Source organism: Notamacropus eugenii, chromosome 2 (assembly GCF_028372415.1).
Source record: "Notamacropus eugenii isolate mMacEug1 chromosome 2, mMacEug1.pri_v2, whole genome shotgun sequence".
NCBI lineage: Eukaryota > Metazoa > Chordata > Mammalia > Diprotodontia > Macropodidae > Notamacropus > Notamacropus eugenii.
In genome coordinates, this window is record NC_092873.1 from 145,711,715 (window position 1) to 145,727,787 (window position 16,073).

At 34.8% G+C, this 16,073-nt stretch overlaps 1 protein-coding gene across 9 annotated transcripts in view; it reads left to right on the forward strand.

The window, feature by feature from the left end:
- Nucleotides 1–16,073, forward strand: part of SENP6 (SUMO specific peptidase 6) — a 124,466-nt gene that overhangs the window by 81,811 nt on the left and 26,582 nt on the right. For 7 of the 9 annotated variants that reach the window (XM_072642636.1, XM_072642637.1, XM_072642640.1 and 4 more), the window contains 5 exons: nt 572–717; nt 3,018–3,399; nt 7,815–8,047; nt 8,935–9,105; nt 15,227–15,260. In XM_072642636.1, the coding sequence (XP_072498737.1) occupies nt 572–717; nt 3,018–3,399; nt 7,815–8,047; nt 8,935–9,105; nt 15,227–15,260 (966 nt within the window). The remainder of the gene's footprint in view (nt 1–571; nt 718–3,017; nt 3,400–7,814; nt 8,048–8,934; nt 9,106–15,226; nt 15,261–16,073) is intronic. The other 2 variants (XM_072642639.1, XM_072642638.1) reach the window with 1 other exon arrangement.

The window sequence follows — 16,073 nt, forward strand, 5'->3', positions numbered from 1 at the left end:
ATTTTGGATAAGGAAATGAGAAGGAATTGGTGATTAGAGTCATAGGACAATTGATGGACACATCCTCTTGAGTGATAACTTAGCACCCAAATTGGAAAGGATATTTGGAGGTACTTTTATAAGGTTGCATAGCAGAGAAGTCATGTAGTGGGTCTGTGTGTAGCAGCGTAGGGTAAATGCTTAGCAGTTAGAAGCCTAGAATCCCAGGGGTGCGAACTAAGTTTCAAGTTGGAGGTGGAGGCGGAGGCTAGAATGCAGTTACACTTTATCTTATCCCTTCAACAGTAGACAAGCAAAAGAGAATAGTGGGAGGACTGTTCAGGTACTAGCTAAATGAGAAGAGCCTGATGAGAGAATAAGCATAATATAAATATGTGGAGCCAAATAAAAGTCAGGTGTCAACAGTTTAATGACCTGAGATGCCATCTTCTGACATTCATATTAACACTGGACTAATTCATATTTAACTTAAATTGAGAGAGTTTTTGAAAAAATTATAGTACTTCAATTCTATGAATTACACCTGATGAAGTATAAAAATGAATTTCTGTTCTTTTTTATATTCCTTTAGAAAGCATAATAGAGAAAACAGAAGAGTCTGAATCAGAATCAGAGACTGAAATCAAGAGGAAGGTACAACCAAAACGTCACTGCAATTCATACCACTCTGATTTCCAGCTGTCTCCTGCTTCAAAAAAAAATCTAACCCACTTAGAGGTGGGTTAGAGAAATTAAGCAGTGTAATTATTGAAACTTTTAAAGCATTTTACATGGGACTAGGTACTGTGTGTTGGTATATTTAAAGCATTCAATTTAGAATCACATGACCAGATAAATCTTGAGAGAGAGTGCTAACAAGTTCCCACTCCCTGTGCTGTGTCCCCACCATTGAAAACACATTAGAGTCTTAGACTATATTTAATTCCAAAGGAAAGGATACAATTTGCTTTATTAGCAGTATATTTCATGTAAGTGCTCTTACGAGATGGTCCAGTATAGTGGACAGATTTGAGTTCAAGTCCTGCCTCTGACATATACTAGCTGTGTGATTATGGTAAGTCACTTAACTTCTCAATACCCCACAGGTAATTCTCCAAAGGCTTTATATAAGGGAGTTTGTACACGGTGTAGAAATTATCCTGAAGTCATAGGCCTGGATTCCACCAAAATTAATATAACACCCCCATGTCAATTGTTACATATTTATTTCTTCTGAGTCACCAGCCTCTGTACAGCCCTGTGATTACTTGAAGATTATTGTTGAATCACGTTTCCTTAATATTATCCCAGGTGATTTTCAGTATTAGTGTTTGAATTTAAAAAAGTCTATATTGCACTTGTTTCTGGAATTAATGTTATTTAATAATGAGATAGCACAATTATATTTTTGCATTGAGAAATGAAAATGGGTTAGGTAACTGATCTTCAAAGTCTTTATACAATTTGGGTACAAAATTATTTTGATAATCTGTATATTTTGACTTAATTTTAATGGTTTTTAGTTGAAAATTGTTTGAGAATTGTATCATTAAATCCAAGGTTAAACTTATTCAGTTATCTACATTGCTTTTTCAAAAATTATGTCCTCAACTCTCTGCTGACCTAAATTCCTTAAACACTGATTACCTTACATTCTTCAATATTTAAATGTGATAAAAGTGTTTGATATACTAAATTATGAGAGTGCACTATTGCTAGTATTGTCTCACTAGACATATTATGCAATTTCTTCCTGGTTTGTAAAAGGATTATGGCATAGTACTCCCAAGAGTGGTCTACTATCTATACTATTCCAAGATATTTTTGTTTCTCTGTTGGAATGTTCACTCTATATATTTAAGATCAGCTTTATATATGGGTTCTTAAGAAATACTCCAGCCATTTACTAGCTTGTTTCCTGAAGATCACTTACATATTTTGACATAGAAACTTGTTGCTACCACGAAGCTACCGTGTTCTTATGTTAATTGTCACCTTTGCCCCAATACAACAGGACACCTGACCTTCCCCTCCTGCCTACATTAATGTTCTTCTCAGGGTCTTTTCATTCACTGTAACAAATTATGTTCCTTGGAGAGAAGAACTAGGGTAGATCCATCTCATTAGATTATCTTCATTTAATCTATATATACCACTGGTAACTTATAGTTAAGGATAATTAGAGTGAATTGGTTGTATTTGTACAAATAGGAAAATACGGGCTTGCCTTATAGCAACATGCTGAGGAGAGGCACCCTGATTTAATGGCCCTGACTCTGCCACTGGCTCAGTTGTGTGTATTTGGTTAAATCACTCAGTCTGTATGAATCTTAAACGCATAGAGGGGGCTCTGTAGGTTTACCATATCTCTGTACACACAGGGGCTAGTGGACTACATGAGGAGTTCTTAACCTAAGACCTGGGGGAATCCAAGGAGTATGTGATTAGATTTCAGAGAATCCATGACCTTTTTAAAAAAATGTATCTTGATTATTATATTACAGTATGTTGGATTTCCCTTGTGATCTTCAATATTTTATTTTATGCATCAGATTGCATATAAGGGACATTCAGGAAGCTTCAGCTAATACTACATTTTATGGAACAACTTCCAACCTCTTCATCCTAATTTTTTTTTTTTCTGAAGTAGGCCTTTAATTTCATTGAGATAGGAAGTACAGTTGAAGAAATTCTTCTGCCAGTGTAGGTTAGCTTCCTGTGCCCTGAGGCACTGAGAAGTTTAAGTTACTTGCGCAGAGTCATACAGCCAATATGTGTCAAAGATGAGACTTTGAACATTTAGGTCTTTCTGACTCTGAGCTACTTCTCTGTCCACTTAACTACACCAACAATGACCTTCATCCCCAATAGATAATCTTAACAGTATGACTTGCTCCTTTTTCTTTTTCCTATTTACAAGATTCTTAGTTGATACACTGCTAGCAAAAGTAAGTGGGGCGTTATTTTTGAGATGTTTTCAGGGTTTTACTGTTGATGGAAACATCTTTTTTTTTTTCCTGTTTCATTGGGAATTTTAGGTTTCTGCACAAACTGAATATTGTCCACAGTGCGGGAAAGAAAGAAAAAGTCAGACCAAATGTCAAAACTGCGGGGTTACTTTTTCTAAGGATTTACAAAGAAATTGTAGGCAAGCATTAAATGAAGCAGCAGTACCTTTATCACGAACATCCATTCATCATAATTCAGGAGGACAAAAGTCTCAAAACACTGGACTAAATGCCAAAAAATTTTATGGCAATACTTTGGGGAAGGTTCCAGTTGATATTATTGTGAGTCATGATTATGTTGGACAGAATTTTCTACAGTCAAACGGAAAAATCCTTTTACCTGGTGCAAAAATACCCCAAATTACAAACTTAAGAAAACGGAATACAAAACCATCTGATCTAAATGATCCAAGTAAGTATGTTTTTATTTTGTATCTCTTCTTATTTTAAACCCTTTTTCTAAAATAAAAAAATCATTTCTTAGGATATTCCCTGAAATCTTAAAATGGTTTGGTTTTTTGAGGATTTTTGTCCTTTTTCAATTTAAGTAAAGGAGGATATGGCAAGTGATAAAAGGCTGCTTGTTTGATTGGAATAATTGGAAAGAAAGTTATCTGTTTTTCTTAAATCACTATTTTGTTTTTAAATCACCAACTTTTCCCAATGTATCCCTTTTCTCCCTCACACAGATCCATCCCTTGTAAATACAGACTAAAAGAGAGAAACAAACAAAATAGCAGTTCAGCAGAGTAAATATATTGAAAAAGTCTGACATTCCATTCCATGTTCCACCCTCTAGTCTCCTACCTTGTGCATGCTACCTCTACAAGGACCTTCCTTCTCATATCTCTTCTTTAGGTTAAAACTCAGGGTTTATAATTTCTTAACACTGTTTCAATTGCTTTTTTTTATCCTCCATTTACATTGTTTAGGCATTGTGTTTCTTTTCCTTGTTTTGCTTACTGTACTCAGAATCAGTTCTCTTTCCTCTTAATCTTCCCTAAAGCAGTAGTATTCTGTTATAATCATATGCCATGACTTGTTCGACTATTCTCTAGTTGCTAGGCATCTACTTTGTTTCTAGTTTTTTGCTGCCATAAAGATGCTGTTAGAATATTTTGTTGTATATGCAGTTTTTCTCAGGTTGGGGCAGATCCCTAGAATTGAATATCTAAGTAAAAATGTATGGACATTTTAGTCACTGTTTTCATAAATCCCAATTGTTTTACATAAAGATACTAGTTCACAATTCATTCAAGTCTTTTCCAAGTTTTTCTGAAACTCCATTTTGTTGATTCTTTTTTTTTTTTGTATTTTTTCTGTGAGCCAGAATCTACCTTTTCCTCCCAACCACCCCAGTCGCTCTCCCCTTCCCCACCAAGAACTAAAGAAAAACACCATTATAAACTTTATAGTCAATTAAAATAAGTTTCCATATTGGCCATGACATTCACAGATAGAATCCGAATCCTCTTTGTCATGAGGTGATAATATTTCGTCATTAGTCCTCTGGAATTATAGTTAGTCATTATGTTGATAATGTCCTAATTCTTTCACAGTTGTTTGCCTTTACCATATTGCTTATGTTGTATAAACTGTTATCCAGATAGTGTTCCTTTCACTGTCAAAGTTTATACAAGCCTTCCCAAGTTTCTCAGAAAACCATCCCCTTCATCATTTCTTACAAGATGATAATAATCTATTGCATTTATGTACCATTATTTTTTCAGTCATTCTGTAATATATGAGATCCTCCCCATACCACATTCTCATTCTTTGCCATTTCAAAAAGAGCTATAAATATTTTGGTACTATAGAGTTTGTTTAGCTTATGACTAATCCTTCTCTTAATGCATCTTTTCTCTAGTTCCCCCTTGTGTTTTCTCCCTTTTTCCTCCTACTTCCCTATTGAATGAAAAGTGTGTGTGTATGTGTGTGTTCTTTTAAGCAGTTCAAATGAGAGTAAGTTCGAAATATTAGCTGCTCTTCACCCCTTCTCCTTATTTGTATAAAGTCTGTTTATACAGTCTAATTATGAGATAATGTTCTCTACCTTCCTCTGAGCCCTGTCATCTCTCTATAATAGAATGAAAGCAGCATATGCTTTTTTAGTCAGTTATCATTTTTTAAATTACTTTTTTGTTTTTTCAACTTTTCTGTATTTGAATTTGAAAATTTCTACACAGCTCTAGTCTTTTCATCATTCAAGAAATGCTTAGATCTCCCTTAAGAAGGAGAGATTGGTGAATTCATTCTGTTTCTGTTTTAGGTTTTATAATTTTTACAGTGAGGCTATGATGTCAATATTTGCTGTCATTTTAGTATAGATCCACAGAGGAGAGGAGGTAGGTGACACACCTACCTTCTGGTGTTTGGGGTAAAAAGGTATGGAAGTTGATGCTCTCATTTCAACACTTGTGCCATGCTCTATTATCTAGGCTTCCTGGTAGGCAGGGATCTTACATCCAGAGCTTAGAAGCAATCACTGTTGCACAGTGATCTTTTTATTCTGCCTGTACTGACTATATCAAACTCTAGCTGCTGTTTCAAACCTCTAGCCTCTTTTTAAGCTCTATATGCCTTTGCCACCACCTGTTTTTCAACAGATAACCTGCCTCTTCTTTGAGAAAATTGAGGAGAGAAAAATATACCTGTTTTTTCATCTTGCTTCTCCTCCTCCTCAATTATAGTTGTTCTCTGTAAGGTCACAATGACCTCTTTATTGCCAAATCCAATGGCCTTTGCCCTCATTCTTCTTTACCTCCTTAAAGACTTTAATACTTTATCTTTGTCAGATATTTGTGTGCATACTGAGCACCTTCTGGTAATTTTCTTATCTGCCCCCTAGTCCTCTGGTATATCTTCACTTCAATGACTTTTAGTACAAAGACTGGCGCTTCAATCACATTACCATACGCACAGTGACCATTACCTTAACCTTTCCCTGGGTTTTTGTGACTCTCTTTTTCTCCTGGTTCTCTGTCTACCTGTCTAATCAGTCATTGGTCTCCTTTGCTGGATAGTCAGCCCTGTCCTTCCTCTTAATGCCTGGGTATATTTCAGGGCTTTGCCATTGTTTTTTTCCTCTTCACTCATATTCTCATCTCATCAGCTCCTCTGGGTTTCCCCTATTGCCCCTGTTATTGCCTTACAAAACTACGTATTCAGCTCCCATTTCTCCTAAGCTCCTGTCTGATATCTCCAATGCCATATTTGAAATCTTCACTTCAGTGTTCCAAAAGCATCTCAAAATCTACATATGCATTAGAGAATTCTTTTTATCTTTTTAAATTCCCTTTCCTCCTAACTTGCCAGTACTTGTTTACCAACATTTCTTCCAGTCATCTAGTTTTGAAAACTCAGTCATCTTCAGATCTTATCTCATTCCTGTATCCAGTTGCTAGATTTTGTCAATTTCATCTCATCATACTGTCTTCCCCTTTTTTCTGTTCATACTACCGGCACCCTTGTCTGAACCTTCCTCACTTCTCCTCTGCACTATTTAACTTGAACTCTCTTTTTCAACCCTCTCTGTCAACCATCCAGTTTCCATACAACTATTAAACTAATATTCTGCTCAGGAATCCTTTGTACAAAAGTTCCTCACTATCATATAAGAAAAGATACAAACTCCTTTATTTGGTATTTAAATCACTTTATAGTCTTAATGCAGCATCTACTCAAACCTTACCATTCTACTTACTTCACCTATTTATAAAACATTTCATTTTCATTTCTGCTCAAAAATACTCAAGGACTTTCTGTTGCTTGTAGGATAAAATATACATCCTTCAGCCAGAATGCCATTGTGTAAAGTCTTCTTTCCTCCCACCCCCAAGTCTAGATGTATAAATCAAATAGTTGCCCCTTGACAAGGTTTATTGTTCTACTTCCTTATGGTTAGCCATTTCAGTATTTTTCCAAATCACTATCTCCTTCCTGACCACCAGACCCTCTGCATATCTTATCTTACCTTATTAGAATATAAGTTCCTTGATATCAGGGACTGTCTTCACCTCTGTATTTGCATCCCTGTTGCTTATTAAGCATTTAGTAAATGTTTGATTCATTTATTCTACCTGGTTTTAAAGCACCCCCCACAATTTGGCTTCAACCTTCCATTCCATATTTACTTCCTTTTATAAGTTATTTGTTACTGCCAGATTTTACTTTGAACTTGACATTCTTCCTTCTATCACTGCTTTGTGTTGACTATGTGCCTTTCCTAAAATGTGCTTCCTCACCAACTTCATCTCTTAAAATCTCTGACTCTTAAAAACTTCAGTTTTGGTGCCATATCTATATTTTTTTTATTATTATTTCAGTTGGCAAACCTTTCTTTCCTTCCTACTTCTTCCCATCATCTTTCCTTCTTTAAAAAGGAACAGAAGACAAATATGCATACTTGGAACAAAATAAATTCCCACATCAGCCATGACAAAGAATAGAGAACAACAAAAAAGAAATTAGTCAAACTAATGCTAGGGGGTACAAGTAAAAAGAGTGAATAGGAGCAAGTAGCTTATAGTCTCCTGGGGAGACAACATAAACAGCATAAATGTAAAAATGAATAGATACAAATTCAAGTCAACTAAATACAAGGTAGTTTGGGAAAGGAAAGGCATTAACAATTGGGGGAACCAGGAAAGAGTTCATGGCAATGTTGGTAGTAACTCTGAGACAAAGGTAAGGAGGTACTTTATCCTAAGCATGGGGGTGGCCCATGTAAAAGCCAAATGTTGTCTGGCATATTTCTCAGCTGTCATAACCTATTTGTATTTTTGAAACAAAGAAAGCAAATGTCTTAAGCTTCTATTTCCCTTCTAGTAATTTTATCCAGTGATGATGAGGATGACATTGACAGTGGGAATACTAATAGAAGAGAAAGTATATCACCTCGACCTGCAGATTCAGCACGTTCTTCCCCAGCACCCTCTTCAGGAAAAGTAGAAGCTGCACTGAAAGAAAACAGCTGTGGATTAGAACATAGAGGGAGAAGTACTGCAACAGAGTCAGAACTGATGGTCACAGTACCAAGAAAAGCAAGAATGAAAGATCAGGTATTCTTTCATCTTTAGTGAATGTCTAGCTCGATTGCTGTAAATACACTTTTCTGCATATAGTACTTTGTAACAAAATATTAAGTCTGATAATATGCACTTTTCCCAACACAGTAACCATGAGATAACCCATAAATTATAGGGGAAAGGAGAGACAACAGCTGAACAGGGAGGGGCAGTTTTTTTCAGTTCCCTCATCACACACTTGAAAGGTTACTTTAGTTCTTTCTGTAGTAGATTCACAGACACTTTAACAAATACTTTTCTCCTTTTTGTAGATATAATGAATCATTGATTTGTTAATGCCAAATTTGCCATCAATAGCTGCTGCAGACATTCTAGCATGAAATTTATCTGACACCTTTATTTTTTTTCTAAGCTACGTTACTAACTTTGCACACTTGGGCTTAGAACCCAAAGTACTTGAGCTACTCTTTGAGGACATAATTGCAACACAAAACTTGAGTCTTAAAGGCAAACAATGAAAACATACAACAAATACACAGGGAGCTTTTCATAAGTAGAGGGAACAAGACCAGCAAAATGTCTGGTAGAATACCAGCTGCTCTACCGACTTGCATGCAGCACACTTCTCCTTTTTTCTCCTCTATTGCATACAGCTACAAATGTACACAGTTGCCAACACATAAGTGAAAATTAGGTTACTACTAATAGTAAACTCACACAAATGCTTGAAGTCGCTAAAGTTGAGGACTGACATGATTTCAAGGTTGCCATGAGACTCAAATTCAGTAATGCCATGGAGAGCACTACATAAGCTTCATTTAGTCAGGATACTCTGTCTCCTAGATGTTATTCTTGAACATAGAAGTTGATTGTTTTCGGGCCAATTTTTAAAAACTCAAGAAATTATTTTTCTCTTCCAGTTTGGCAATTCTGTACCAAATACACCCCTAAAACGTCGCAAAGTTACTTCTCCAGAAGCGTTAGTTGATACTACACCTTTAAATTTCCCAAGTCACTTTGAAAGTGTCATTCTGAATTGTCGAAGTATACGAATAGGAACTCTGCGGCGCATGGTAGCAGAGCCTGTAATTGTGAGTACATTCTTTGATTTTTATTGTATTGTATGTAAATTGCAATGTAAAAATTTCTCTATATATGTACAGCTAGTTACAGTGTTAATAATTTGCTTTGATTTTATAAGTTCATACTTCATGACTTCAGATTGAGTATATAGTATGGCAGTCGATTCAAAATTGCTTTGTCACTTGAGCAAAGTACAGGTAGAAAGAATCTACCAATCCTTCCTGGAAGGAATCCCACAAGGAAGAGTCCCAGGAATGTCATGGTCAAAATTGTATGCTCCTAAATTAGTGGAAAAAATACAGCAAGCATCCAGAAGGAAGCACTTTAAGAATCAAGGAACTACAATTGGGATCACATAAGACCTGGTAGCTTCTACCATAAATGCAAAGTCTTGAAATGCAGTATTTCAAAAGACAAAAGAGGTAGGCTTGAAGCAAGGACAAGTTGTCCTGCAAAACTAAGTATAATCCTACAGGGGGAAAAACGTAGACCTTTAATGGAATAAAGACTTTCAAGCATTTCTGATAAAAAGACCAGAACTGAGTAGGAACTTTGAAATACAAACGTCCAGAGAAACCTAGAAAGGTAACTTTATTTGAGCGATTGGAAGGAGTTGTTTGATGATGTAGTGCCAAAACCTAACGGGAGGAGGAGAAACAAATGTGCTTTCAGAATCATAATATGCTCAAAGATTATTACGGGAGCTAATAAGATAAAAGTAGGTATATATTTTCATTAATTTCCAATGTCTATGATAGTGTGGTACTGTAGAGAATGCCCCAAGACTTTTCTAACAAGTTATTTGTATTTTTTAGAAAATATTTGAGTCTTTCTGACCTCATACTTACAAACATTGATGTGTGATTTCAGTGGATGTGCCCTTCCCTTATCCAAGACCATAACTGACTGACCTTTTTCAATCTATCTAACTTTTTACATTGTCCTTCTATAAGTCTAAAGAGGACTTGCCTAACACTAGCATCCCTTTTTCAGATTTTTTCTTAATTTTGGCATGTGTGTAATTGAAACCTGTAGGAAGGGTATTCTTCACTTTTATTGCCTGATTGGTTCATATCTTTTCTCACCAAGCATGTTTGAAGTCTGTTATTATTTGAAGTCTGTTGTTTTCTTTCTCACAAATAATATTTGGTAATATCCAATGGCTTTTTGAAAGTTACTGTGAATCTTGCTTATTAGATCACCTGCAGATTTAGTTATTCTGAAATCACTGGGTTGTATGATTTGCATGCTGGTTGTGGCTTTCAAAAGGAGAGACCTTCCAGGAGAAGCTTTAAAGGTCATTAAAATTGCTGTGTTTTCTAAAATGTACTCTAGCATATTTTCTTGTTAATTTTCCAACTTCATTTTCTGTCCATGCATAGCTACATAGACAGATAGCAGACTTGGATATCCATCTAGCTATGAACTATAGTCTAGGAAACAGCAATTTTGTATTTATTTAGTTTTTTGTGTGTGGATAGCTAGACTGAACTCATAAGAATTTATGGGTCTCGTTTAGAGACCTGGCATATCCTGGCACTTGACATGAGAACAGTGCTATAGGAAAACAACTTTTGTAGGACTTGATCACATTATAATTACTTTTTCCCAGTGGATCTTTTTTGAGCTAGACAAGAAGGAATCTTTTCTTAAAGATAATTTGAAAATGGATTCCTAGAATGCCTTGAAATTGTCACCTTCAGCACAAAGTTTCTCCAAGTATGTATATTTTAGTTAGGTATAGCCATTCTTCCTTTAATTCTCTTTAGTTCCATTTCTATTTTTTCTTGTAGTACATTTTAGATATGGAGATAATGAAGTGCATGTGAAGTTATTCTCTTATTTTTTATTACCACATTAGTGAGTGTTTTCAGAACTAGTTAAAGAGCTAGATCCAAACAGTTACCTTTAATGATTCAGTGTCAACTTAGAAGAAGATATCTATTGCAATGCGGAAGGATCTGTGCTTGATCCTTTGTTGTTTAGCATTTTTATCAGTAACTTGACCAAAGTCATACTTCAATTTATAGTTTACACAATGTTAGATGAACTGAGGAGCATAACAGATAACAGAATCAAAGTTTAAAGTTTTACTAGAGACCAAATCAATAAAATTAATAGTGATGAATGTTATTTTACTTGGGTTCAAAAAAATCAACTTCAGAAGCATCAATTAGTTGAAACAAGTATGGCTAGCTAAAACTTTGAAAAAAAATAATAAGATCTGGGACTTAGTGTGAGTCACCATTGTAATATGGGAACCTTAAATAGCTAATATCATGGTAGATGGCTTTAAGAGACACAGAGTATCAGTGACTAGGAAGGTGGTAATCTTTTTGTATAAACCATCTGGAGTAGTCTATTCTATACTGGGCATTATTTTTAGGAATGACATTGAAAAAGCTGAACTGTTCCCAAACCCAAGATGGTTAGGGATCTCAAGATCCTTCCACATAAGGATCAATTGAAAGAGCCTAGAGATGATTCTCTACAATGTACCATCTCTTTATTCACTTTTGTTGAAAGGGTATGGAATACAGTATAGTGCTATGTTTATTGTTTGATTTGATTATTTGATTCAGTAGAGGAAAATGAACCTACAAGGACTCCTTCAAGAATCATTCAAGAGTCCTTGATAGATAGGATCACAGAGGTAACTGTAAATGATCCTCTACAACTATCAAGGGAGGCATATAAGAAGTAGACAGGCTCACCAGATCAATTCATCTAGTGAGATTGTCCTACACAGATTACAAATGAAGGCATCCCTGTAGATGTTTAGGTTCATCCAGATGTTCCTTTTGGCAGATGATATGGTAAGAAATGTTCTTGCCCAGAATAACATAGGACCTCTTCAGTGATACCTATGGCCTTTCAAAAGCGATAATAATTATATAATTAATAATAATAATCCACACAGGGAAAAAAAAAAACAATTGCTCATTTTGATAGATTGCTAGCTAAGTTAGTCCTTACAAATATCTTTGAAAAAATAACAAGGTAGCAGAGGAGTAGAGTGCTATACCTGGAATCTGATAGGCCTGAATTTGAATTTGAATTTTACTAGCTATCTTCCTGGATAAATCACTTAAGTGCTGTCTGCCTCAGTTTCCTCATCTGTAAAGTGGAGATAAAAATAATAGTACTGCTTTCCCTGGGGTTGTGTGAATCAAATGAGAGTAATCTCTTTACTGTGTTCCTACAACTTTCCAAAACTATAAGATACAAATCTGCATTGGTATGGGGAAAGTTCTCTCCTCTCTTCTCAATTTTATTTATTTTTTTGAATGGAAATTTATTTTCTCCCCCTCCCACTATGTCCCTCTGAAAACATCCAAAAACATGTCTTAATTCTACATCATAGGTCCATCACCCCTTTCTCTCAGGTAATCTGTTTCAACATAGATCCTCAGGAATCATGAAGTCCTGTGGAACATAGGTCCTCTGGAAAACATAGATATGGAATCTGGAGTCATTGTTCAAAACTGTTTATGCTACATAAATTATTCTTTGGTTCAGCTGACTTTACTCTTCATCATTTCATAAGAAGAACATAATCCTATGGCACATTAGTTTTCATATATGCATGTGTGTGTGTGTAGATAGATAGATAGACAGATACTACAATTTACTCATCTATTCCCCAAATTGTGGTACACACCCTCAGTTTCCAGTTTTTTTATCACCATGAAAAGAGCAACTATTTTTATATATGTATGTGTATGTCTTTGAATTTAGATGGTTTTTTATCAACTTTACCATCCTGATGGGTTTGTTGGGGTTCTCAAGAGTTGTTTCAATTTTCATTTCTGTAATTATTAGTGATTTGGAATATTTTTTCCATCTTGCTTAGATTTTTTTCCTTTAAAAACAGCCTTTGATCATTTATCAGTTGAGGAATGACTCTTATTCTTACAGATTTGAATCGTACATACACATATGCATACATATATATCTTGGAAATAAGACTTTTGTCAGAGAAACTTGGTGCAGATTTTTTTCAGTTAATATTTCCCTTCTAATTTTATTCTGCATTGATTTGTTTATACAAAAACTTTTAAATTTTATATAATTAAAATTGTCCACTTTATCTTCTTTGGTCATAAACTCTTCCCCCATCTGTAAACACTAAAAGGTAATTTCTTATTTACTCTTCTGATTTGTTTATGACCATTTTTATATCTTTTTATCCATTTGGAGCTTATCTTAGTATATAATGGGATGTGTTAGTCTATACCTAATTTCTCCCAGGTTGCTTCATTCATTCATTTATTTCTATATCTGTCCTTGCCTCCTTATATGGGATTGTAGAGTTTATTGAACAATAGGCTACTAGATTCATTAGTGTTTGTATGTAATGTTACTAGTCTGTTCCACTTCTTATTCTCCATTTCTCAGCATATTATTTTGTTGCATTGTAGTATTTTGAGATATGGTACCCCTAGGTCCACTTCTTTGGTACTTTTAAAATTATTTTCTATGAGATTATTGGCCCTTTATTACCTCCAAATGAATTCTATTAGTTTTTTTTTCTAGATCTCTTGTGTCAGTAAGAACCCTGGCATACACAAGAGGGCTTGCTGTACAGGTTCTTAGATCTGCTTTCTTCAAAGGAAAGCAACTTTTGAGGGATCAGCAATCTACTTTAGTCAAGTATATGTATCATTCCCTTAGTTCAGGGGGAAAAGTCAGCACCCTGAACTTCAGAGAAAATACAAACAGAACAACCAGCAGATAGGACTTCCAACTGTTTGACCGTAGACAATACAAATGCCCTTACCAGAGAGAGAAGTACCAACATCTGGATTTTCAAAGCCAGAGGTTTCTCAAAATGGCTGCCCAGAGTCTCATCTGGCACACAAAACTTCTTCCAAAAAAAATAAACCCCAAAGCAAGACCTCACCTTAGAGTATATATACTCCTTGCATGGTTGGAGGGCACGACCTTCCTGACCCTGAGGCTCATTAGAAATTAACAAAAGGTGTCTGAGGCTTATTAAAGTGCGGAAAGATCTTTACTTCTTCCCCCCAACCACCATTAACCTTACAGTCTCTAAAATAATCTTCTGTTAGTTTGGTATGACACAATAAGCAAGTTAATATAGGTAGTATTGCGATTTTTATTATATTAACTCAGCTTACCCATGAAAAATTTGTTTCTCTATTTTTAGATATTTCTATAGAGTGTTCCATAGTTTCAGACTACCAAGTATTTTCTACACTCTGTACTTCTTTTAAAACATTTTCTCCTTCCATAGCAAGAGGTTGCACATACTCTTTAGAGCACAGATTCCAAACCTGAATAAAATAATGTTGTTTTTTTTTAAATAAGGAAATAAACATATTACTAAGCCTCATAAGAAGCAACTCAGACTCATCCATGGTCTCACAGTTAGTATAAAAACAATGATTTGAGCCCAGATTTTCCATGTCAGTTATGAGTGGAATAAAAGTTCAGTCAGCTTGGAAGTTTCACTTTGGAATGATAAAAGTGGCAACGAAGATAAAAGATGGAAATGATATTGAAAGAATTTCATGGTTAATATAGTTTACAAAAGCTATTAATGGAACATCTAGTCATTCTAGAAAAAAAATTGGATAATGTGTAAAGAGTCACTAAATCACTACTAGGCCTATGTACCTCCTAGGTCAAAGACAGAAATAACAAATAGCAATCCCATAAATACAGAAACATTCATGGTGGCGCATTTTGTGGTTGCCCATAAATTCAGGAATAGCAGCATAGATTGGAATATGAATATAATGAAATACTATTGTGCTATAATAAATCAGAAATCAGGGGAGATGTGTGTGATCTAATGCTGAGTTGAAGTACATAGAACTGAGTGAATAATGTGCGTAATTATTATAATAATACAAATGAGACCACTGAAAAGCAGTTTAACCTCCGTTCATTGAATTGACCAATCTCTCTGTTGTTTAATTGTATTTCTTTGTTACAAAATGGGATTCATTTTGAGTATGTGGTTGGGTATATTTGGAACTATTATTTTAAAAAAAAAACAACAAATTAATGAAGTCCTGTAGAAGTATAAGCTGTTCTATGCTTTATCATTTTTAATATATATCTGGGACATTAAAAAGTACTAATATTATCCCTTTTTTACAGTTTTGTTTAGATTTTATCAAGATTCACCTAGAGGGTAAGATCTTTTTCTTTTTCCTTTGAATTTTTTTATCATTCCAATGATTAAAGTACGTTTTATAAAGACATTATTAGATGTTGTGATGCTTAAGGAACAGTTTTAAAAATAATTAGTCATTTCATTATCTTTATTAAATGCTTAAGTCCTCTTCAAATATAATTCCTTTTTCTTTGATCTTCTTTGGGTAGGTAAAGAATACAAAAATAAATAAGGTACAGTCTAGTAAAGCATCATCTTAACTTAAAACACACGGAATAACTAAGATTGAGCTAATGGTATAAGCTAAAGACAAAGCTAGAATACCTGGGTTCAAGGTCTGGCCCGTTACAACGTATTGGATATATTATTTTGACTGGGGTCATCATAATAGCATTTATAGTGTATTTTAAAGTATCACAGTTTCTTACTTACCTGTTATCTCATTTGGTAAGTCTCACAGATTTAAAACTAGAAGGGAATTTAGAGAACATTGAGTCTAATCCTCCCATTTTACAGATGAGAATACTGAGGCCCACCCAGAAAGGTTATTTAACTCGTCCAGGGTCACCTAGTGAGTAAGTGTCTGAGGCATGATTGAAACCCACATTTTTCTGGATCCAAATCCAATGTCATCTCCACCAAACCAAGCTGCCTCAAGTCATTAAACTTCTCTAAGTTTGTTTCTCTACCTCTGCTAGGTGAAAATACTTGGAATTAACTCTTGTAGATTGTGAGCCTCAAATTAATTTGATACTTTAATATACTCTTTAATTGTTAGCTATTTCTGCTACTTTAGAAGTCCCATTAGCAGCACACTTTTCCTTTTTAAAA